Here is a 25009-nt window from a genome sequence, read left to right as displayed (position 1 = left end):
TAGACCTCAGGTCTCCCTGTGTGAATTGAGTGTGGTCCCAACATTATCCAGCATGCATTGCCTGCTCTGTGGGTAAATTTTGTGATCTCTGAAGTTTGGGGTTAGAGCACCCTCTGGCTTCGTAGTAGAGAGTCACAGCACATTAAAGGCTCTGAGAAGGCCTGCGTGAAGAAGCTGGTCTCATAATGCAGGGTGTCCTGCATGTATTTGGCCATGGCACCCTTTTTTATTTTTAAAATTTTTATTGAGTATAGTTGATTTACAATATTGTGTTAGTTTCAGGTGTACAGCAAAGTGAATCAGTTATACATATACATATATCCACTTATTTTTAGATTCTTTACCATATAGGCCATTACAGATTATTGAGTAGAATTCCCTGAGCTATACAGTAGGTCCTTATTAGTTATCTATTATGGGATCCTTTTCTAAACTTTTCATGCCCTGAAGGGCCCTACCAGCTCTGATTTTCAGGGACCTGTGGCTCTAAGGTGTATGCCAAGGATGGCCTGTCTGTCCCACTGTGGGTAGGGAGCACCTGCGGTCTGGGTCCTCTGCAAGTTTATGGCCTAGTGGGGGAGGCGGGGGAGGCAAGGCACATACACATACACGCACACAGACCCACCACTCAGATTGTCATCATTTTCTGGGGACCCAGAGTACCTGGAGCCATCACATTCATGTGTGTGTGTGTGTGTGTGTGTGTGTGTGTGTCTGTATGTAGGAAAGGAAAGGGGTAATAGCCTGAGGTGGGGCAGCAGCCCAGGGAGGGGGTGGGCAAGGTCAGGTAGAGGGAAGTTATTTTGTACAGGTAGCCCCCATAGGCAGGTAGATTATTTAGGGTACCCCCAGGAGTCAAGGGTACGCATTTAAAACTTCTCACCCTCTGCCCACCACCTAAGCAGGAGGGCCTTGTTTGCCACCTGCTCCTTGGTGGGGTGCAAAGAGTTCCAGCCTGGGAAGCAGGAGACCTGGGTTCTAGTCCTGATGCTGTGGGGGTCACTATCCCTTGCCAAGCCTCAGTTTCCTCATCCATGAAATGGAGGCCTTTGACCTGCTGCTCTGTAAGTTTTCTCTGGCTGCTGTAGTGCTGTAATTTGGGGCTGGGGGTCCTCGTTCTAGGCAGGGGTGTGACAGCCCCACCCCTCGGACCCTCCTCTGTCGCTGTCCCAGGGTGGATGATGGAAAACCAGGAGCAGGCAGAAGATGGGCTAGTTCCACCCCTGTGACTGAGTAGCTGCCCAGTGAGATGCCCTAGAGCAGAGCAGTGAGGTGAAAAGGCTGCCACACATGCCAGCCAGCCTGGCACAGCCAGCAATCTTCAGGCCACCCGCTGTTGCCCCTGAAGGGTTGCTGGGTGTGGACGGGCCACGGGCTGCCCCTTCCTCCACTAGGGGCCAAAAGGAGAAAAAATCCATTCCAACCCCAGCCGACGCCTTGAGATCAGACTCCGGAAGACCTCATCCACTGCCGTTTAGCAAATTTTTGAAATTTTGCCCATTTTAATTCAAAATATGATAATGCTTATGGCTTAAAAAGTAAAGTACAAAAGAATAGGTGAAAAGTAGATCCTCCTCCTCCTGTCTCACCCCCTTCCCTCCCGCCCTCCCCAGTCCCCAGTCCTCCCCCAAGGAGGCAATTGCTACTTTTCTTATATATCGCCTCAGGAAGATCTATGCATATACAAACATACATTTGTTCATGTAAATATTTAAATAAAATGGGTTTGATTCAAGAGTCTCAAGCCCTCAAGGTATAAACATGAAATAGTTTTATTTTTCCAATAACTGCTCAGATACTCATTTTGTTGACACCATCTTTCCCCGCTGGATAGCAGCCTCCCTTAATGATGTCTCCATGGAGGTCCCTAACTTTTCTTTCCCTTGCTGTTGTTAAGACAGATTCATTTTTGTTGCTAAGGCTCGACCCATCCATCTTGGAACTCCAACCTCCTCTTCAACTAAGGCCCTGGTAGCGCCCTCTACAGGCCACTGGGGGCTGTGCTGCCTGTTCTCCACGCCTCCCCCTTGACCTCCCCTTGCACCCCCATTCACTGCCTCGGCCAACAATTCCCTGCTCCCAACAGCGGGATGTCTTTCTCCCTCCCAACCTCCTCCCTTGTCACTTCGTCAGAAAAGCTGCCCTCAAGCAAGCTGTCGCCTCCTGTACCAGGTACAAGCATCTCACACCAAGGCCCTGGCCTTCTCTGAACTGGGATCTTGGAGAGTTTAGGGACTGTTCTCAACAGGTTGCCATTTCTAACCGTAATCCCTGCCCTGGATCAACATTGCAGGGACAGGAGGCGCTTGAGATTAGGAACCGCCAGGCCCTGATATTTCAAAACACAAACTGGTGGGGCAGGCAGAGGCCCCCACGCTGCTGCCCATCTCTCTCGGCCCAGTGCCCGTCACTGCTGGGTGCCAGGACCGGGCAGCACACATGGCTCTCGGAGCCACGGCCTAGGGGGAGACAGGGAAACCAGTGGGCAAAGGGACCACGGAAGCTCAGAGAGGCTCCAACTAAGCCTGGGGTCCACAAAGACTTTCTGGAACAAAGATGTTTTAGAATGCTGGGGCTGGTTTCCCTCAGACAGTTTCTCAATTATGCGTTTTGTGGAAGATGCTTTTAGGCAAAAGTCAGCAGCAATTTTCTTTTATGAAACTTCTTACAAAGAGAAGATGCTATTGTCCTTTTATTTAGCAGCTGATGGGCCAGATATGAAGGCTGCTGTCTGCTGGAGGTGCTAAAGTGGCCTCAGGGCCCTATTTGGGTGTGTGCATGAGTGTGAGGGGTGTGTGCTGGTGTCCTCTTAATGACCCTAACCTGGGAGATGGGGGGGTGGGTGCAGGGAGGGGGGTGGCACCAGCAAGTCTGTGCTATTCCAGCAGCCCCGAGGGGCTGGCCCAGCCCAGGCCTCACTGTGGGTGATTTGAATCTGCCCATCCCAGCTCCTTGGCCTAAGAAGCTTCCTCAAGGAGAGGGTCTGGATATCTGGAAATTCAGTCAATATTTGTTGATCTAATCCATAGACCTGCACAGCACAGGGAGTGCCGGGGGGAGTGAATCAGACCTGGACTCAGCCCTCAAGCTGCTCGGCGGAATAAAAAGTGAATTCTCGTAGTGGGTACACCAGGACCGAGCAGCAGCCAGCCTGAGAGGGACACCAACAGAGCACGAGGGAGCACGAGGAAGGGAGGGGTCACCAGCTGGCCCACCTTGAAAGGTGGGGAATCTAGGCAGGTGGAGATGGGGTGGAGGGCTGGATCCAAGGGACCACCAGGTGGCAGGAATGGCGTGATGACAAGTACGGACGTGAGAAAGTCCATAGTGGAGCAAAGGGCTCGTGGAGTCAGAGAAGGGGCAGGGTCAGTCTGGGAAGGACAGAGGGGCCGTGCTGACCCACCTGCCACAGGGGCATGGCTCCCCATAAGGCCACCCACTCAAGGTTCACCCACGGATCTGTTCCCTGAGGCCAGGGGTCAAAAAGAAACGTCTCCAGGATCCATGCTGCTCGGTCATGTGAACAAGAGAAGCAGCATTATTAACACTTCACAAAGAAATGTGCCCTCTCAGCTGTTTCTTGAAACATAGGCTGTCTCGGCATACTGCCCACTTTCCACTGTTGTTAGCAGCACGGGTCTCAAGGAAACAGGAGGGTAAGTGTTTCGTTAAATGGCCTCTCTCATTTGGCCTCAGCGCAACAGGGAGGTGATAGGGGGAAGTGGCGACGGTTGCTCACCCGAGACTCCAAGCCCACCCGAAAGGGAGGCCCTCACTACTGGCTCAAACGGTGGCTGCCAGGCAGGGGTGAGCACCCAGGGCTGCTCCAGGCTCCTGCTCTTAGAAACCAGAAACCAGGATTAGGATTTGTATGGGAAATCATTCCATTTGTAATTTTTGGCTCAAATTTCTTTAAATACTGGGTAGGCCAAACAAGGCCCACCCAGTCTGGGACCTGCTAGGTAGTGGGAGCTGCGGAGAGGTTTTGAAGCAGTGGAGGGTCAGGCTCAGAGCTGCTCTGGTTCAGGGCTCTGCTGCCTGGGACAGGGTCCCGAGCCCCTGGCCCTCTCTGCAGACTGCCGAGAGGCCCCTGCCTGGGCGTTGCTTTCCCCCAGATGCATCAGAAGGACAGTGGCACCTGCCCCAGCCCCCCTCCTGCATCCCTCCATGGGATGGCAGCCTCGGCTGGTCCTCTTCCCAGGAGCCTCTCCTCTGCCTGATGAAACCCAGGGCAGGGCTAAGCTGCCAGCCCTCAGGTCCCAGCGATTCCCCTATGACCAGGAGCTCAAGGACAGATGCCCTGCACTCACACCGGTAAATGCTGTGATTACCCAAGGGGGTTACACTGGGCAGGGCAGCCCCTGAGAACTGCAGGGGCTCATTGAGATCCATTTCACAGACTTCTAGGATGGCAGAGGTGGGGGTCCTTGGCCATTATCTAATCCATCCTCACCTGATGCCAGAATTCCCTTCACAATGGCCCACACATGGGCTTGACCAATCTCTGCTTGAATACTTCCAGAGTTAGGGAACTCATCACTTATTAACAGTAATAATAACAGCTGACATTTGAGCGCTTACTTATTTTCACTGTAGGGGCTGATTTTAGGAACCAACAGGAATAAGTCTAAGTCTTCTAGTCCCTGAAAGCTTATCAAATGTTTGAAAACAGCTCTCATGGTCCGCTCTGGAGCCATTTCTCCCCCATTCACTACTGCAAAGGTCACAGGTTCCAGCTCGTGTCACTAGTAATGTCCCATTTCTTAATCCGGGTGCTGGTGGCATGGATGCATCCATTGTGTAATCATTCATAAACTCTACACTTATGATTTGTACACTAGGCTATATGTAGGTTATACTTCCATCAGAAAACGTCAAACAAGAACACAAAAGAAACAGTGGAAAGAATGCATTAAGGAGTGTGAGGTTGAAGGTGTAAGAAAGAGAAGGATCGATGGATCCTGAAAGGCTCCTGAGCTGGTGGGAGGGGAGGGGTTGGGATCTGGAGCCGGAGGGGGAACAGACCTAGGACAGAGAGGGCAACTTTCCTGTTGTAACTGGAAAGATAGAGAGAAAAACAGGAGCAGATGGGAGCATATTTGGTGCTGAGAAATGAGGAAGTTCCTCTCTGGTGGCTTCTGTTTTCTCTGCCAAGTAGGAGGCAGGAGGCAAGGCCATCTCAGGATGGGGTGTGTCCAGGTGTTTGAGGTGAGTGGAGAAGGAAGATGGCAGCGCTTCCTGTGGAGAGCAGGAACTAAGACGTGTCGTGGGACTGCCGGTATCCTGGAGGCCCATCCCAGGTTGGTGACATGAATTTAGAGTGGAGCCACTGGCCTTCTGGGGACTTTCTCCAGCACGGCTCTTCCGCTCAGGTGTAGGTGGGTTCACCTGGGGTTTGGCCGGCAGTGCCACTGGGAGACGAGGGGCATGGGAGTTGAGGGTATTGCCAAGATGTTACTGAAATGATGGACCATGGGATCTAAGCTGGCTCCGGCTGGAAGGAAGATGCCCAATGCAGGGAGGGGAGACAGATGGGGTTGGGGGCTGGAGCCTCCAGGAGGTCCAGAACATTCCCCAGAGGGAGCAGTTGAGCAAAGCAGAGGACAGGTGGTTTGAGCCAGAGAGGTGGTTAGGACTTGAACTAGTGACGTGGGAGCAGAGAGTTATGGGTCAGCAGTTATGGACGATTCCTTATCTCTCAGGAGCCACGTGCCCTGCTTGGGGGCCCAGGAAATCCTAGAAAGCAGGAAATGCACAGAGCCAGCCCAGCCTGGGAGCATGGCAGTGACGGGGAAAGGCCACGAGATGGCAGCATCAGCCTGATGAAGCCTCAGCCTCCACCTGGTGGCCTTCCTGCTGTGCAGGCTCTCCTTATTGCTTAATTGCCTACAGGTTTTAAGGCTTTGGGTGAAATGAGGAGCTTATGTGAGCCTCCCCCCGTCCCCACTCCCAACCTCCTTTCATGGAACCCCTGACTGAGTTCTGGAGGCAGAAAGGCGTTGATTTGAATCTTGGCTCTGTCGCTTATCAGCTGCGTGACTCTGAACAAGGTACTAACCTCTCAGCACCGCGGGTTCTTCCTACGTAAAATGAGGCTAACCAGAGTACCGACCTCATGGGGTTGTGTGTTAGGCTCAAGGAGATGGTTGCTGGGGGGAGGGGGAGGGCAGCCAGAGCTTTTTGAGAGCAATTGTTACTACTTACAGGGCCCCCCTCTGGGCCTCATAGAAGGCTGTTAGGTTGGGATGATCAGAGGAGGGAACCCAGACTTGTCTTCCTAGGGATGCCTAAACAGCATCCAAGCCCAGGGCCATCTGGCTCCAGTTCCGTCCACCACACCAGGCAGCCTCCCCAGCCAGTCCTTAGCATCACATCCCAGCTCCCTGGGGCCAGGAACAAGTCCCTTTGTAATAGTGAGATGGCTTCTGTCCAGCACTCAGAACTTTCAGGGTATTTCCAAGCCAAGGAGTGACAGGATGCTTTCTCGTAGCGCCGAGAGTTGTAAAATACCAACCCAGTGGAGAGCACTTTGGATGTTTTGAGTTTTCCTTCCTTCCTTCTCCTTTCTTCCTCCCTCCCTTCTCTTCCCCTGCCCTCCTTCTTCTCCTTCTCCTTCTTCTTCTTATTCTCCCTCACCTCCTCCTTTCTCTCCCCCCTTCTTTTTCTTCTTCACGTGCATTTCAGAATAATGATGATGCCCAGTGGCTGTGCAGCAGTGTACTGTTTACAAATATTTCCCTGACATTCTCTGGCGATGCCTGCAAGCAGGCATCAACTCCGCCCACTTGCAATGCCTCTATGCCTCATCCCCACCCCAGACACAGAGCAGAGGGCCCTCCAGGCAGGAAAGTACGGCTACTCCATTCCTAGGCCTTATCAAAGGAGGCCTCCACAGCCAGCCCACAACAACATCGGGCCAAGGGAGTGAATCCCACCAATCACTGGGGCCTGCCCACTTGCCCAGCCGTTCCCATCCCCTCCCTGGTCATGGAATCGGTCTGCTCTCGAGTTGGCTGCAGCCGCAGGGTTTCCTGTATCCTCTGCCCTTGTCAGCCTGTCCCCCCAGGGAGAGCACAAGTTCCTCCAAAGCAAGACCTCAGCCCTTGCCACCTTTGGGTCTTTGCACTGTTTTTACTCTCAACACTTCTGACAACAAATGTGGTGGGTTTCTTTTTTCTTATATACATACCAACAACAAATTCTCCAACTCTCTGGAAACCAGCTAGGTGTCCTACAATTCAATTCAATTCAATTCTGACACTAACTACATGGATCCCCAGACGCCACAGGTTGAGGGCTCAGTCCCACAGGCTGCCCCCACTTCAGACTCCAGTCACAAGTATGGGGTACCCAGGGTGCCCAATCTTCTGTCCAACTTGGTGACAAAATCGAGGGTTCCCACACATCCCCTTCAGTTTCAATAATTTGCTAGAACGGCCTATAGCACTCAGGAAAACAGTTAACTTACTATCACTGGTTTATTATAAAGGATACAAATGAACAGGGTACCAGGTCCAGAGCTCCTGTCCTCATGCAGTTGGGGTGTGCCACCCTCCCTGCAGGCGGATGTGTTTGCCAACCCAGCAGCTCTCTGAACCCCCATAATTTAGGGGTTTTTCTGGAGGTTAATCATGTAGGAATGATTAATTAACTCATTGGTCATGGGTGATTATATCATCCCCAGCCCCACTCCCCTCCCTGGAGGGGAGGTGTGGAGCTGAAAGTTCCAACCCTCTAATCTCTGGGTGGGTTCCTCTGGTGCCACCAGCCCTCATCCAGAAGCTATCTGGAGCCCACCAAGCCCACCTCATTAGCATAAATTCAGGTAAAGTTGAAAGGGGCTCGATATGAACAACAAAAGACTCTCCTATCACCCCCATCACTCAGCAAATTCTATGGGTTTCAGACAGTCGAGTCCGGAACAAGGGAACAGACCAAATATATATTTCTGATTCTAACACAGTATCATGGGGCCCCATTGCAGGGCAGGGGCAGAGAGTAGGTCTGCTTAATGAAGGAAGTAGTGTTCTGTGAGCCTCACCATGAAACAAGGCTGCCACCTCCCCCGGCCCCGAGAGCCACCAGCACTGAGCCCACCCCTGTGGGGTCAGGGGCATCTCCGCAGGGGTTTTAGAACCAGACAGAGCTGGTGTTACATCCCAGCTCCATCTGGGCTTCCCACAAGCCCAGCTTTCTCAGGTCCCTCCGTAATAGGGGCACAAGGCGACGCTGGCCCCTCAGGGCGTGTGACAATAATGAGACAGTGGATGTCAGGGGCACAGCAGAGAGAGGGTAGGATAAAGGTGGCTGCCTTGGCCTGTAATTTAGACAGGAAGGTCTGACGGCTGGTGGGAGGGCCTGGTGGGGCCGGGATGGTCCTGAGGACTGCGTGCTGGCGGCCCAGCTACCCCCCTGCCTCAGCCAGACAACGAGCCTCTGGAAGGTGTTGGCACACGGGAGGGTCCCAGAGGCGGCGCGGGGGGGTGGGGTGCGGGGAACGGCAGGGGATCAGGGAGGAGCGGGTGAGACTCTGCAGGAGTCTGGGGGCGGGTGGAGAGCTCTTCCGGGTCCTGGGGAGCAGGGCTCTGGGAAATGATGGGCTCGGGCTCCACTGTGGAGAAGCAGCTGCGGCAGCGCCACGCCCGCCTGCACAGTGCACCTGGCGGCCCGGCGCCTCACTCTCTCCACCCGTGAAATGGGGCAGCCGCGCAGGGAGCGCCCGAAGGAGAAAGGTTTGCAAACCGGGAAGCACCGGCGGTGGTGGGCGGGGCGGGGCGGGGCCTGGAGGCGGAGCCCGGCCTGCGGCCCCGCAGAGCCCCGAGTCGTCGTAGTGGCCGCGGTAAGCGGGGAGGCGGCGGCGGCGGCGGCGACGCGGCGGCGACAGTAAGTGCGGGCCGGCGGTCGGGCGCGGGTCTGGCCCCCGCCCAGCTCTTCAGGCTCCCGGTCGCCCCCTGGGCTCGCGCAGTCGGCGGCCTCCCGCCGCGGCCTTCCTTGGGGGCTCCACGGGAGCCTCAGGACCCCGGCCTCTGTCTTGGCGCCTCTCGCTGTGACCCCCCTCCCCAGCGTCCCTCCCCTTCCTCTCTGCTCTCTCCTCCTCCCCCTACTTTCCTCTCACTTTCCTTCTTTCTGGGTCTCTATCTTCTTTCTCCCCCAGATCCTCTGCCCTCCTCCCCATGGATTTCCTGAGACTGGACCTCACCACCTGGATATGGGGGGCCTGGGTATGGACAGGTCAGCCCAAAGTATCCAGAAGGTGGCTGACTGTCCAAACTGGGAAGCCTGAGGCTGGGGGTGTCCACAACCCCAAGGCAGATTCTGCCGTGGCCTCTGGGTGGCACCGTGTGTTTCCCAGCAGTGCTTTCCTGTAGGTTAGCTTCACCAGCACCCCTGCCCCCATTTCATAGGTGAGGAAATAGAGACACAGAGGCGAGATTGACTTAGCCAGAGTCAGTCAGAAACTTCCTGGAAACCAGGACCCAGACCCGGAGGATGGCCTGCAATGACTCCAGGCCCTGCGAGTTTTTGCTGCTTTGTGCAGGGGCTGCCCCTTGCCCCAGGTCACCCAGGACGGGAGCAGGGCTGAGCCCAACCAGCCCCTGCAGGTGCCTGAGGAACACTCCAGGCCACAGCCAGCCCACAGCCAGCCCACCAGCCGAGGCTCTTTCTTACCTTTCTTTTTAATCCAAAAGCCAGCCAGTTTTCATAAAGAGTAATAAGACTTTGCTCACTCCAGTGCCTTGGCCTGTGACAAGGGTGAGAGGAAATTCCAGGCTCCTTCAGAAGCTTTGTCAAGGCTGAATGGTCCTGGACAAATAGATGCCTGGAGCTGAGAATGGACTCTGGCAGAGGGTGGCCTGGGTGACCGAGCTGTTGGCCCCTGCACCCACGCTTGGAGCTGGAGCATCTGGAAGGAACCACTTGGTCTTTGTCGTCCTACGTGGGTCATAATTTTTACATTTTAAACACTAATTTAGAAATGGTGTGTGTGTGTGTGCACGCATGTGCATGTATGGCCACACTGTCTGGTTAGTGCTGAGCTCCCTGTGAGCAAAGCTGGGAAAGGGCTCTGCTCAACCAGGGGAGTTTAAGATAGACTTGCTGACTCGGATGCTCTGGGTATCCAGCATCCTCCTGCCTGCCTGCTGCAGGGTGTATGCTGCCCCAGCAGGGGAAAACATCCTGGCTGCACAGAGTCCATTCATTCAGCAAACATTGATGAGGGTGCCCTGCAGTGCTGCCTTCACTGCTCACAACTCACTGGCCAGGAGACCTTCCAGAAAGTCTGTACTTCGAGCCAGCAGACAAGGGTGCACGTTGCCAGCCACCTGCCTCCCAGGGACGCCAAGGAGTCCACGTGGGCCTCAGACTGCTTGGCTATGTAACCTTACTCTTACTGTGTGACTTTGGGCAAATTACTCAACCTCTTTGAGGCTCACTCTTCACCTGTGAAATGGGTCTTAGTGTACTACCTACTGTACTGGGCTGTTGTCAGCCTCAAGTGCTAGGTACAGACCTTGACATGCACGAGTACTGGATTTAATTTTAACTATCGAGAATTCTTACTGTTTGAATGTGGGACAAATCAAGTGACTTTAAGTCCTCATTCTTTGCTTCTGATGAAAAGGAGACAATAATTCCTGTCCTGCCTAATTCCGGGAAATGTTGTGAGGCTCTCCTGAAATAGTAGCAGAGCCTGATAAGGCTCTGTACCTCTGTGACAGTGTTCCCATCTCACCTGGCCTGGCTTGATGCTCTGAGTTAAGGCTCAGACTCCTATGTGAGCCGAGATGCATTGATTTGTTTATTGCAGAAGGGACTACAGAGTATCCCATCCTCAGCTTTATGGAAATATTTCCCATTTATCAAGCTGCTGCCATGGCCTAGGTGCTATATAGAGCATAGAAGTAGGCATGCTACCTTGCAGCCAAACTCCGCAGCCAGCCAGCCAGGTGACAAGCCCAGGATGGCAGGGAAGATGCTGACATTTGTCAGCATTGCCAGCCAGTTGCAGTTTACAAAAACCATTGTAAAAAGGCTTCCCTGGATTTGTAGATGGGGATGGGGAAGGTGAGGCTCAGAGCATGGTGACTTGCCCAAGGCCATGTACACAGTTGTTACTGGCAACCCAGAATCTTCAGTTTGTCTTAGCTGCTACCACGGATGGGGAGTTGCTGTCTCGTGGTGGGATGTGATGAACAGAGGTGGGGGCCCAGGCCGGAGCTGCAAGCCCAGGGTTGGCCATTGGCCTGGTCTGTGACCCGTTCTTTGGACCTCGGTTTCCCCACAAATGAAATGAGAGAGTGGACTATTAGATGTTTCAAACCAGCTTCTGGGGACAGCTCTAGACATCATGAGTTGTTTTGTTTTTTTTTAATATTATTTGAATGCCTTTATTTTTGTTTATAATTTTATTTTTGAACAGATAATACATTCACAAAGTTCAGAATTCGAGAGGCACATAAGAGTATGCAGTGAAGTCCCCACCCTCCCCATCCCCAGCCTCCCACCTCAGAGGCAACCACTGTTTGAAATTTTTTGTGTGTCCTTCCAGAGGATGTACGTACATATGTGTGTATTTTCTCCTTCCCATCTACCGCATCCCTGCTTTTTTACACAAATAGTACCATATTCTGCACACTTTTCCTGCTCCTTACTTTTCTCACATAAAGTTGAAGAGTTTAGAGAACATTGTGTGCTCATCAGGGGTCCTGATTCCTTTTGTTATGCCTGCTTAGAAAGTTTGATGCCTTGAGACCAGATTTGCCCTTGCAGATTGATTGCCACAGGCCGCACCATGCCGCATTGCCTTACTCCCAGCTGCCCCACAATTATTTGCTACTCTGTTGCCCTTGTGTGGACTGGGGGGAACCTGAGGTCACTTCCAGTGTGACATCTTGTCCTTCTCCCTAATCTTTAAACCTGAAGCTCTCGAACCATACCTTGGTTACCCTGTAGACCTCAGAGTGGGGACATAGCTCTGTAGGACGGGTGAGTCCCGGCCTCAGCTTCTGATCACCTGCCCCATCTGCTCTCTCTGCTCCAACAGTGGCCATCGTCTCAGAAGATGACTTTCCTCAAAGCTCCAACTCCACCTACAGAACTGCAAGCAGCTCTCTCCGAGCTGACCAAGAAGCACTGCTTGAGAAGCTGCTGGACTGCCCACTGCCCGGCCTGCAGAGGCCCAAGGACCGCTTCAGTGGTACCTACATCATCTTCTTCAGCTTGGGCATCGGTGGCCTGCTGCCATGGAACTTCTTTGTCACGGCCCAAGAGTACTGGATATTCAAACTCAGCAACTGCTCCAGCCCAGCCACAGGGGAGGAGCCTAAGGGCTCGGACATCCTGGTAAGGCGTGTTCCTCCTGGGAGGCGGTGAAGGGCGACTTCATTTGGGTGCACCCTTCCAGGGAGGCTTGCAGTGTCCTAAGAGTATGGATGCAAATTGGGAAGCTGTGTGGAGTGTAGTATGTAGATGGAATTCACTTCAGCCCTAAAACATGCTCTGTGTTGTGTTTGAGGCCTCATGCTTCACGTGGCAGGGGAAGATGGAAATGGATAAGACACAGTCCCAGCCTTCACATTGCTTAGTATTTAACTTGGGGAGGAGATGCAAATGATGATTCTGTGCAGTGTGGTATGGTAACCAAGAATCCAGAGTCCATGCCTCCAGGGGTTTGAAAGGGTGGATATAATAGTGCTAAGTTCAGCTGTGAGTTGCAGAAAATTCCATAAGAGCAGTGGCTACCACAAGATAGAAGGTCATTTTTCTCTCATGTGCAAGTCTGGAGGGGGCCAGCCTAATGCTGGTGTGATGTCCCATGTTGGCACGAACCTAGTTACTCCACCATGTGTAGCTTCCATGTTCAAGATCACTTCATAGTCCAAGATGGCTGTTGGAGTTCTAGCCATTACATCAAATAAGAAGAGGAAAAGGACAGGCATAAGAACATAAACAGTCTGGGAAGTAAAACACATTGCTTTTGCTCATATGGCATTGGTCAGTCATGTGACCACAAGCACTGCAAAGGAGGCTGGGAAATGTAGTCTTTAAGTGTTGTCTTTATCCCAGAGAACCATGTACCCAGCTCAGATAGGAGTTTTTGTAGTTATGGAAGATGGGGAATTGAAGACTGGGCGTAAGTAGTCCTGTCATTAGGGGAGAGATCTCTGCAACTTAGAAGAATGGGGAGGAGACATTCCAGGTGGAAGGAAAACTCTGAGCTATGGCAGGTTGGGAGGAAAGTTCAGATGTCTATGAGGAACAGTGAAGCATCTGGTTTTGCTATATGTGGGGTGCGCATAAGAGAGAAATAAGGCTTGAGATAATTTCCTGGGCCTTGAAGGCTTTGCTTGGGCCTTGAATGTCAAGGTGAGGAGTCTCAGTTTGGATGGCAGTGGCATCAAGCCCTCTCTCTCCACCTGGGGCTGCTCATTTTGTGGGGTGACTTTTCCCAGAAAAAGAAAAAGAAAAAATTATTCTGCCACTTGTTAAAGCAGTAAGGAAACCTTTACTCAAGACTGTTGCAGTAAGGGAGAGAGATTGGGCTCAGCTCCAAATACTGCAAGGACAAGTGGGGATTTATAGCTAAGGAGCAAAGTGAGGGGGTCAGTGGTTGGAACATTACTAAGAGGAATCATCAGGGTAGAGGGAATTTTTTTTTCTCATAAATTAAAGTTTCATTATAATTTGTTTAGTATAAAAATTGTCACTAACCTTACTTGGAAAGTAGCCATAGCATTTGATAATTATTTCTTTTTTTAATGTTGAAGTATAGTTAATTTACAATGAAGGGTAGGGGGATTCTTGCTAAAGGCAGGCCAAAGACATAGACACCAAGGGTGAGGGATGAAGAACTTGATCAGATCTCGAGGGTGATAAGATATCAAGGGTGGGGGGATTCTCCATAAACTGACTTAGCAGGATTCTTGCTAAGACTGAGCTGGCAGGTGGAGATAGGACGGGGGCTAAGGTCCAGGTTTGGTGGAGAAGAGGGCTCAGTGTGGTTACTCTTTGTCAGGAGCCTCAGTTTCTGCAGCTGATCTAGGGCAGGGTCTGCTCTCTCTTGAAAGCTCATGGATGGGGGAAGCAGGGTGCTCTAAAGGCATGCCAGGCTGGGGGTTGCCAGCTGCCCCTCTCCTCCATGGGTGCCCCAGGGGACAAGAAGAGGATACCCTAGCAGACCCTAGCCATACCCATCAACTGGCCTAGGAGTTGGCTCGCCACCCCTTTTCTGAGAGCACCTTTGAAATCCCTGACCTAACCCCACAGAACTTTCAATGAGTCTGACACATTGACTGAGGCATCCCTATTGTCTGTCTGGAAGGGCTCTACCACAGCTACGCAGTCGAATCACCCAGGGAGCTTTTTAAAAATTCCAATCTGGGCCCTACCCCAGAGATTCTGGTTGAATAAGGCCGAGGTGAGGTGTGGACATGGGCGTTTTAAGACTTCACCCTCCCTCCTCCAGCCCCAGGCCCTTGATTCTGACACCCTGTGAGGGCCTCTCCCTGTTAACTGAGGAATTCACAGACGCCTCCAGAGGCCAGAGCCGTGCATATAAACTCATTTCTGCAGTGAAGGGCTGTCACGGAACCTAGTATAGTAATTTAGAGCGTCCTACTCAAGGCGTGGTCTTGGGACCAGGCATCACTGGGAGTATGCTAGTGATGCAGAGTCTCAGGCCCCCAGACTGGCTGAGTCAGGAGCTGCCAACACGCCACCCTGGTGACTGGCAGGCATGGTAGAGTTTGGGAAGCACTGGCTAGGGCAGGGCTTTTGGAAACAGACTGCAGGGGTTCAAACCCTGCCTCTGTTCTCAGCTCCCTGGCCTCTCAATGCTGCTTCATCTTGCAGGTATGTAACAGGAGGATAATACACCCACCAGCTTCTTAGGGTTGTTGTGAGGATTAAGTAAATTAATAGGCATACAAAGCACTTAGAACAGGGTCTGGCACCACTACTGTGAGTGCTGTATAAACATTATTATTGTTACTATCGTTCGAGGGATGGGGCCACACTTCTGAGCTGCATGTGGCCCTGGTGTATTTCCAGACGTCTGGCTTAGCCAGGGTGCTTTATGATCCACTTTTATTTACCAGTGACTCAAGCGTCCCAGCTTTCTGCCAGCCTCCGTAAATCAGCCAGCCCACTTGGGCTTCATCCAGAAGATCCCTGTCTGTCTGGGGCAGCACCCGGCCTTGGGTGGCCCCCAGGGCTACATTCCCTGTGCACCTGTCCTGCCTCCTCTTCTGCCCGCTGCCCTGGCCCCAGCAGCGGGCTGCCCAGGGCAGGCGAGGATGTGCGGTCCGGTCTCTGGGAGTGGCCCTCGCCCAGTGGACGTGTGCCGTGAGCAGCTCTTGCTGCAAAGCAGTCCCTTCCCAGCTGCAGGCACTTAGCATTCCAGGCCCTGCTGCTATGCTTTATTGCCTCTTTCCAAGTGCTGGCAGGTGCAGATGTAGTACCTGCGGCTGCCCGGAGCTCGTGGCTCTTGGCATTGGAGATGAGAGACCTGTCACCCCTCGATTCATGGGCCACGTTTGGGAAGCAAGCATGCTGGGGTGTTTCTGCATTTTGTGGGCCATTTTTCTTTGCCTAATTCCTCATTCCTGCCACCCGCCTCCCCAGTTCTTTCCCCCTCTCTTCCTGATTTCCCTGTGAGAGGCGGCTGGTCTGTGCTGTCACCTGAGGGCTACTCTGGGGGGAGCGAGCGGGGGAGAGTCAAATGGGTCTGTCTCCAGCCACCACCTGCAACTCAGTTAGCTGTGGGTCTGGATGTCGGTTGTTCTCCATACTTCCTTTTTATATTTCCCAGGAATGGATACCATTGGGTGGGGAATTTGACTCCGTAGGGGTGTTTGCACAGACCCCCTCCCCAGTTATGTCACTTTCAAGGTCACCCCCTTTCTCAGGATCATTTCCTTCTGCCTGGAACAGCCTTGGGGTGGTTTAGAAAGCATTCTCAGGCTCACCTGCCCCCTTGTCTCCGTTCTCTGGAATAAGAACTTTGAATAAACTCACCACAGGACTGTGGGCCCAGAGCCAAAAAAATTAGAGCATAAATGAGGAAGAATTGATAGGAAAAGATGGTGCTTTGGGGAGCCATCTTCTGAGCCTGACTCTGGGCCACCATGCTGGCAAGTGTGTTAAACACACTGTCTCTCATTAACCCTGGTTTTGTTTTTTTTTCCAGGCAAAAAGCCAGAGGCTCAGAGAGGTTCAGTAGCCTGCCCCTAATCACATAGCTAGGAAAGGCTGTAAACAATTTTACAGAGAATTTAGGTGGATCGATGACTGCAGAATTTGTCCTGCTCAGAGGGTAGTGCAGAGGGGACTGTCCTGGAGACAGAGGCCACCCCACACCCTGATTTGGCCAAACCCTATTATCTTTCTTCCTGTGGAGAGCCTGACCCTGGTCTGGCCTCCTTTTCCACCCTGGAAGCCCAGGTGCCTTAGCTGTACCCCTGGATTCTGGACCCAGCTTCCAAGCTGTCAGCATCCCTGATCCCTTCCCCACACCACCTCTACCACGTCCCCCTGCCCCCCACCCCAGTCGTCCCCTGGCTTTGGGGTTTGTAAACCATCCCTGATCCTGTGGGGGGCCTCCTTGGCCTCGCCTGCAAGCCTGTAGTGCTGCCGCTGGGCCAGGGACTATAAGGCGGACATACACCCCCTTTCTGCCCCAGAGATGGTGGTGATGACACCTTCTCCTGGTCATCCCCTGCCACGAGGCCTCCACAGCCCCTGCCCACACATTCTTCCCATTCGCCTTGGCCTGCCCAGGGCTCCTCTCTGAGGGGCCTGCGGGACATGGCCAGGTCGTGGGTGTGACCCACAGTCCGACTTGGTGTCAGCGGGGCCAGGACCCGGGCCTGGCCATCTATTGCCATCCCGTCCATCCCCTGACCAGAGGGACCCCAGTGGCCCAGACCAGGGAAGGAGGTAGGTGTGTCTCTTACTCCTGGGAACCTCCCCGGCCTCCACCCTTCTGAACTACGGGCTCCCCATCTGGGTCCCCAGAGCCTGACATACTTCCCCATCAAGTCCTCACCCCACAACTCATGGTATTGAGGACTTATTGCGGGGTAGCCACGCTCTCAGCACTTTGCCTGCATTAACTAATTTAACCCCCAGCGCCCTGTGAGGTAGGAACTGCTATTATCCATGGTGACAGTACCCTTTTCAAAGATGAGAATGCCTCCCCCGCCAAACCGTTTGCTCTTTGGGAATAGTGAATACAGTTCTCTTACTCTACATCCCTGTGCCCCCAGCACAGAGTTGCGCATGATAAATATTTGTTGCTTTAGTTATTATATGGCTGGGGAAGAAAGCCCCATCACCCCAATCCAAGATAGGGATGGCATGGTTTTACAAGGGAGCAGAAGATCTGGGGGTCACAGTGGCCACCACCAAAGGAGTTCTGACGTTTCAGGTGGGTTAGCAGAGACATGAAGTGGGATTCCTGCATAGGGAAGGGATCCAGGTTGATCTGGTTCAGCAGGTCTCTGAGCATCTTCTCATTTATGGCATCTTTGTCCTGGCCCAACCCCTCAGCCCCAGAAAGAAGCAGGATGGCATGACTTGGGAGCTATTCTTACCACTAAGGGCAGACATCCCAATTCAAGGAGAAGGGTTAAAAGCAACCAGGATGAACTAGTTTAGAGAAGGACAGATTATCAGAGGGATTGGTAACGACCTGTTGATTTTACAAAGTCCCCACCACACAGCCTGTACCTGCCGCCATTGGACCCACCATCTTACTTCATCTGCAGGATGACCTGGTGAGTTAGGTGCTGTAGCCCCAGTTTTCAGATGGAGAAACTGAGCCTCACAGATTTGGAGCCACTGACCCAAGGTCACTGACTAGCAAGTGACAGAACTGGGCTGTGGACCAGTCTGGAGGTCAGCGGAGCCTGTGCTGGTAACCAGCATGCTCTGGCCTCTCCATCTCCCCTAGCGTCCTCTGCTCTGGCTGTACAGTAGAATCACCCTGAGAGCTGTGAAAACCTACCCGCCTGCCCCACCCACCTGATTCTGGTGACATTGAAGGAGGGGCCTGGGCAGAAGCATTTTTAAGCTCTCTAGGTGAGGCTAACATGCAGCCACATGATCCAAGAGAAAGGTTAGCAGGTGGGGGTAATGAGTACCTGTCTTCTGCCTCTACCAGAGCATCCATTGAATGGGCTTAGGCTACATCATGAGAGACTTAGGTGAGCCCTCTAGAAGGACTTCCTGCAGTGCAAGTGGTCAAAGCTGGCAGTGGAGGGGAGAATGAGAGCAGGCTCCCTACTGGAAGTCCGAGGAATGGTTTTCCTTAACCTGGTCTTCAGAGAGTGTGGGGTCCTCTCTGGGACCCTTACAAATGGAGGTGGTGATGCCAAAAGCTCAGCCTTTTTTGCACCGGTGCCGAATCAAATCTCGGAGACAGAGTTTTGGGTAATGTAGAAAAGAATAACTTTATTGCTTTGCCAGGCAAAGGGGCACACAGCGGGCTCCTGCCCTGAAAAACTATGTGTCCCAACCTGGAGGATTTGGTGAGGAGTTTTGTTTTTTTTTTAAGTATTTATTTATTTATTTATGGCTGTGTTGGGTCTTCGTTTCTGTGCGAGGGCTTTCTGTAGTTGTGGCAAGCGGGGGCCACTCTTCATTGCGATGTGCTGGCTTCTCACTATCGTGGCCTCTCTTGTTGCGGAGCGCAGGCTCCAGACACGCAGGCTCAGTAATTGTGGCTCACGGGCCCAGCCGCTCCGCGGCATGTGGGATCCTCCCAGACCAGGGCTCGAACCTGTGTCCCCTGCATTGGCAGGCAGATTCTCAACCACTGCACCACCAGGGAAGCCCTCAAGTAATCTTCTTGATGAGCTTCTCTGGTATGAAGAATGCTGACATCTTCCATTTGTTGGGTTTTAATTCTATAAAGAGCTTAAAGACACTGTTGTGTATATCCCTTGAGGCCAGGGCCCTGCCCCAGGGCTGCACTATTGTTTCTTGGCTGCCCCTCCCTTGTCTTTGCATCTCCTGCCTTCCCTGATTAGCAACTGTTGGAATCTGCCCTTTGGAACTCAGGGACGGTCATGGAGACTGGAGTCTGTTCCCTACAAGAAAGGGGGTACAGAAGGGCTTCTGTGCCCAGGAGCCCCATAGGGCCCTGCTCTGTTTCACTGGATGGAGGGTCTGGTGCTCGCCTGACCTAAATGCTTTGGGCTTAATTCCTCAACGTGACTCTGCTGTCCCCTGATGCCTGACAGCCTGGAAAGAGACTTCAGCCCTTCCTCTGGGCACACACTCAGTGTGAGCTGAGGGGTTCCATAGCCACCTTCCTCTTCCTCCTTGTTTGCCAGCCTCCTGAAAAAGGAGCAGTAGGGCCGACTGGGCCCCGAAGTGGATGTCCTAGCACCTAGGGTAACACAGGCCAGAGCAAGTGAAGCCATGGGAACGGAGGCCAGGAAAATGGAGACAGTCGTGGCCTCTGCTCTCCTGGGCTGCTGTCGCTGCCAGCACCAGCCAGGACCCTCTCTGTGCTGGATCGGGGAGTGGACCGTGACCTGCTCCTGGAGGTTTAAGAGCCCTGGGTAGTTGATTTTGTGAAAGCTCTGTGCCTGGGAGGAAGCTGGGTCTGTCTGTCTCGTGGGACTGCAGGGCAGCTGGGAGCAGCCCAGAGGGTGACAGAAGGACTTCCTTCAGCCCCAGTCCTAGCGGTGCCCTCCCCCGCTGTGTGGCTTGGGGCCAGGTTCCGTGGCCCCTGGGTGCTCTGAACACAGACCCACCATGGAGCGTCCGCAGCATGTACAGGGCGCTCCAGATGTCGCCGGGAGGAAAGTCCGGTATTTACTGCGCATCTCCTACACGGTAGCTGCGATGTGAGGACTGGGCCGAATCCGCCTAACATTCACCGCCTTTACCAAACCCTCGCCCTGTGCCAGCCACTGTGCTAAGGGCTCTGATTTGTTTATTAATTCCACGATATTTATTAAGCAACCTACTATGTGCCAGAGGCTTTCTTTTCCTTATCTCTTTTGCTCCTTACTACAGCCCTCAGGGATAGGTATTATTATACCCATTTTACAGAGAAGGAAACCAAAGCTCAAAAAATACAGGTTATTTGTTCCCAGGCACAAAGTCAGTGACTCAGGCCGGGCCATCCGAACCCACATTGTCCATGCCCTTAACCCTGGGCTCCATATCAGCCTTTCCAGATGTTTTCAGACTACACATTTCATCTGGCAGAACCTACATGTCTGTAATGGAAACAGCAGTTTCCTGAAGCAGCATCTACACTTAAAAAATCGCTGATTGTAGTTTTCAAGGAGCAAGTGATCATCCGTGCTGATCTTATAAATGGCTTATAAGCCACCCAGGCTGAGGAGGATGGAGAGTTTGCCTTTGGATTTAACCTCGTGTGGGCCCTTGGTGGCCTTGGGGAGCAGCGACATGGGGGTAGGGGCAGAAGCTGGACCCAAGGCCGAGGCCATGAGGGAGAGGATGGGGGAGGGGCTGGGGAGACCGCAAACCTGGGAAATACCTCTAGGAGTTTTGCTCTGCAACTCTTTCCTTCTGGAGGATTGGAGCGGGAGTTACAGGGGATGTGTGGTCAAGAGGGTACGGATTTTCTGGGTTTGTTGTATTTTTAACACAACAGGAGAAATAGCAGGTAGCTTGTGTGCTCATGTGAATGGTCCAGTGGAGAGGGGACCGTGGGTGCTGAGGAAGAGGAAGAAACATAGCTGAGTGCAGTCTGTGAGCAGACAGGGCCTGGGCTCGGGGCACAGTGGAGGGGGTCCCGGAAAAGCACGCAGATGATTCATACTGAGGAACAGGAAAGAAGGCAGCAAAAGAGAAAAAGAAATAAAATTCTGGTTGTGGCCCATTAAGTGGATTTCATATCCTGTATGAACAGGGTTGCAACCTGTCATTTGAAAAGCCCTGCTCCACCCATTTGCCTGTCACCTCACATCCAGCCATAAGGATGCATTTTGCCCACAGAGGAGGAAAGTGAAGCAATAAGTGACTTGCTGATGCCACAGGGCTATGAAGACAAGAGTGGGGGCCATAACCCAGGGGTATCTGAGTCTGCATCAGATTTCCTGGGCCACTTGGCAAACACCCAGATTCGCAGGCTCCGCTGTGCTGGCTCCTTCTCCCTGGGGTGGGCCTGGGCACTGTTGCCAGGCGTTCCTGACATGGCCAGCTGGCAGGGTAGCAGGTATCCAGGTCTCCTCTGTGCCACGTGCTGTTCCTTGAGAAGCACCATTCTGGGTGTAGATGGACCATGACGCTCCTGCAGTCCACTCCTAGTGCAACTCAGATCTCTCCGAACGGAAAAGTGCCTAGATTCCATTTGGCAATCTACTTTTTAAGAGCAGAATTCTGAAGAATAGTGCTAAGTGAGTGAAACACCCTTCCTTACGCCATGAAAGCATATTAAGGCAGGATTTTGCCTGAGCCCTGTCATCGCAGAAAAGGAGAAGTTGGGGGCGGTCTGGGGGTCAGGCAGGTTAGGATGGGGCTCTAGGCTTCCTGAGCAGGGCATGGGTGAGTGGCCGCCAGGCAAAGAGGGCAGGTCCCTCCTCCCAGCTGCCCAGTGGCCTGGGCTAGCGTGGATGGCTGCTCTAAACCATTTTTAAAAATTAGAACCAAAGTGAGTCATTTTTTTTTTAATTCCCTTGTCCACCCTCTGATTCTAACTGCAGACCCAGCCAGCATGCTAGTCCCAGTAAATATACCTGTGATGGCTTTTTCTTCTGTTTTTAGCTCTTGCTGTGTCCTGCAGAGGGAGAGAAAAAGCCCAACCTGAAACACTGTCAGTCATGCCTTCAGTGGCCTCAACTTCTTTTTTTATTTTCTCCCTGTGTGCTCAGGGCCCCTGTCCACAGCTGCGCCCTGCTCCCTGGCCCTCCCAGGCTATCGATCGCTCCCCTTCTGCGTTCAGTTTTATTTCTTCCTACACACATCCTTAGAATCTAGAGGCGATTTCCTCAACAAATTAGAACACAGCCTGGACCTTACGTGCTCCAGTGTCTCCTTAATGTGATTGATCATCTCGAGTACCCGGAGAGCAGAACCAAACTGTAGTCTTTGCCAGGCGCCTTCATTACAGGACCATCATCTGGGAGGGGTCTGTGGCGGCGGCAGCGACCTGGGGGGCCCTCTTGGGAGTCTCGTGTGTGTGCACACACACGCACGCATGCATGCATCTGAGGCCTGTAGCAGCCTGTGGTTTCTGCCCACATGGACCCCCAAAGAAAAACAGCCTCCCTGTAGAGGAGAGGGCATGTTGGGTGAGGAAGTGCAGCTGGGTCTGCTCAGGACTGCCTCTTCCTGGTTGTTCTCCTGGGTTTCCTTCTACAGAGAACAGCTGGAGCACTGCCAGGCCACCTCATTTTTTTTTTTTTGTCTACCGCCTCCTCTTTAGGCACACGCCACAGGGCCTGGTCCCTGTCCCCAGCCGTCAGCCCTGGGTTGCTGCTGTGTGTCAGCCCTCTGGGGGCTGCAGAAGCTGAGGGTAGGTGGGGAATTTCCTTGGAAGGCCTCTTCCTCCTTGCCCTGGCCACATGATCAGGCTGCAGAAGAGGAAGGACAGGCTGGCCGAGCGTCAGCAGGGACCGAGCCCTGAATCAGCTCGTACCCCACAGAGGTTGTGTGTGGATTTACAGGCTCCCTGTTTCTCTGACCTTTCCCTCTACCTGTTTCTGAGCCATCTCCCTGCCTACTAAGGTTCCAGCCTGAGGGTGCGTAGGGGGCACATAAAGATGAAGATCCAAGGCCTGCTTGCCCCTGGTCAGGGACCTGGCGAAGGTGGGGTGGAAGGTTGACAGAAGTGATGTTGCCATTTTCCGTGCTCACCCTGTGTGGTGGAAAGACCTGGGGCTCAGGAGAGCTGGATTGTTTCTGACTCTTTGTCAAATTTGCAGGGTAACTTAGGGCTCCGTTACCTTATTTAAGAAACTAGATCGAGGCTGGCAAACTTTTTCTAAAGGGCCAGAGGGTAAATGGTTTAGGTTTTGCGGGCCACAGGATTCCTGTTTAACAGGTACTCAGCTCTGCCCTTGTAGAGTGAAAGCCACTGTGGATAATCTGTAAACAAAGGGGTGCAACTATTTTCCAGTATTTACAAAAAAAGAAGGTGGGCAGATTTGTCCCCAGGCCAGTCTTTTGCCAGGACTAGCCGCTCCCTTGTGGTTCTCCCCCTACGAGCGTTGTGAGATCCGTTATAGAGGTGCCTACCTGGCTTAATTTCTCTTCGTAACGCTTATAACTGCCTGACATATTGTCCATTTGTTTATGCATTTGCCAAATGTCTGCTTGACCAGAACATCAGTTCCATGAAAGCAGGAACTTGGACTGAATCCCCTGTGAATAGCTATAGGGCTCAATAAATACGAGCAGAGTGATGAGTTAATCAATAAGCATTTGTAGAGGGCCAGTCACGCGTCAGTGCTGGACTGCTGGCGGGGAGAGGGCACGGGAGGAAGACCGTCGTCCCAGGATTAGACGCCGTGGTCCCACATTCAGGGGGTTGGAATCTCACTGTGGGGTCATTATTTTACCCGCACGCTCAGACTACACCGGAGCAGACTTCCTTCCCTGCCCCTGCCCAGTCGAGTTGCTCAAGCCTGAAACTGAGGCGTTACCTTTATTTCCCTCTGTCTTTCCACCCCCACCTTCAGCCCATCAGCAAGTCTTGTCAATTCTACCTCTGAAACATCTCAATCCCTCTAGTTCTCCCCTCCACGGTCTCAGCCTCGCTGGCCCCCAGGGCGCCCCCTTCAGTCGATTCTCCATGGAGGCTACAGAAGTGGTCTCTTTAAGACAAAACAGAGAAGCTGTCCACTGCGCCAAGTAAGGGGACAGAGGACTGGGTCTGAGCTGTGTGACTTTGGGCAAGTACCCGACCTCTCTGAGCCTCAGTGTCTACCTCTGCAACATAGAGGGAGCAAAGACGTGATGAACACTCGGGACAGCACCGCGTGGTGGGGGCTTGGTGAATGGGTGCTGGTACCACGTTTCTCAGCTGTTTAGAATCCCACATCCAAACTCCAACCCCAGCCTGGATGCCCAGGCCCTGCCCATGCCCCCAGCCTGGTCCCTTCCTCTCTCCCTCACTCCCTGGATTCCAGAATCACCCTGGTTTTTCAGTTGCTTGAACACACCAAGCTCATTCCTGCCACAGAGCCAGCTGTCTGCTGTTCCCTCTGTCCAGAAAGCTTTTCTCCTCACCCGTCACACAGCTTATCCTTGGGTCTCTGTTCACACATTAGCATCTCACTACCCTCTCTAACATCAATCCCCCACTAGGCTCTATTTTACCCCCTTATTTGGTTTTCCTTTTTATCCCATTTGTTATAACTTGCAGTCTTTTTTTAAAACTTGTTGCTTCCTCATTTTTTTGCCTCCCTCACTAGAGCACCCCAGCTCCAGCACACGTCGGGCAAATAGCAGGGGCTCGGCCATTACTTGTTGAGTAAGTGAGTGAGCTTTGGGGCTTGACAACCTTTAACATTTCTTGAATGAATGAATGAGTGGATAAATGCATAGCCCCTGCCGCCCGCCCCTCCCCTTCCGTTCATCCCATCCCCTCCTGCCAGGCGACCGGTAGACCTGGCACTGATCATATGGTTTTGCTGCTCAGAGGCCTTCCATAGCTCCCTAGTACCGTCTGGAATAAACACCCCTCTTCAGCCTGCTACATGGGAGCACCCGTTAGCCTCCCTCACCCCCACGTGCCCCATCATTTAACCAAACTGGAGCCTGAGAAAAGGCCGAAAGAGAGGGGACAGTGCATGAGGAGCTCCAAGGAGGGCCAGGAGGCCAGGCTACTGGCGGAGGGGGTGTCGCTGCTGGGCCCTTCGAGGCAGACAAGCACAGGACATATGGGCTTGGCTTGTGGGTGAGGGGCTGTGGGCGGAGGAGGGAGCTGAGCAAAGGCGAGGGGAGAGCTGGGACCTGGGGGAGTGGACATGAGCCGCAGTCAGGTGATGGGGACGCGGGGCGGGGGGGCGGCAAATAATGGAGC

The 25009-nt window shown here is 53.0% G+C and overlaps 1 protein-coding gene across 4 annotated transcripts in view; it reads left to right on the top strand.

The window, feature by feature from the left end:
* Positions 1-8779: 8779 nt before the first annotated feature.
* SLC29A3 (solute carrier family 29 member 3) overlaps positions 8780-25009 on the top strand; it is a 42787-nt gene continuing 26557 nt past the window's right edge. For all 4 annotated transcript variants that reach the window (XR_009701645.1, XR_009701646.1, XM_061197490.1 and 1 more), the window contains exons 1-2: positions 8780-8883; positions 12047-12345. Coding sequence is in view for 2 of the 4 variants with exons in the window: in XM_061197478.1 (XP_061053461.1) it covers position 8883; positions 12047-12345 (300 nt within the window). In the remaining 2 variants the exon portion in view is untranslated. The remainder of the gene's footprint in view (positions 8884-12046; positions 12346-25009) is intronic.

This window comes from Eubalaena glacialis, chromosome 1, assembly GCF_028564815.1.
Source record: "Eubalaena glacialis isolate mEubGla1 chromosome 1, mEubGla1.1.hap2.+ XY, whole genome shotgun sequence".
Taxonomy (NCBI): Eukaryota; Metazoa; Chordata; class Mammalia; order Artiodactyla; family Balaenidae; genus Eubalaena; species Eubalaena glacialis.
Note: the sequence above shows the minus strand (reverse complement) of the source record. Positions and strands in the feature narration are given on the sequence as shown.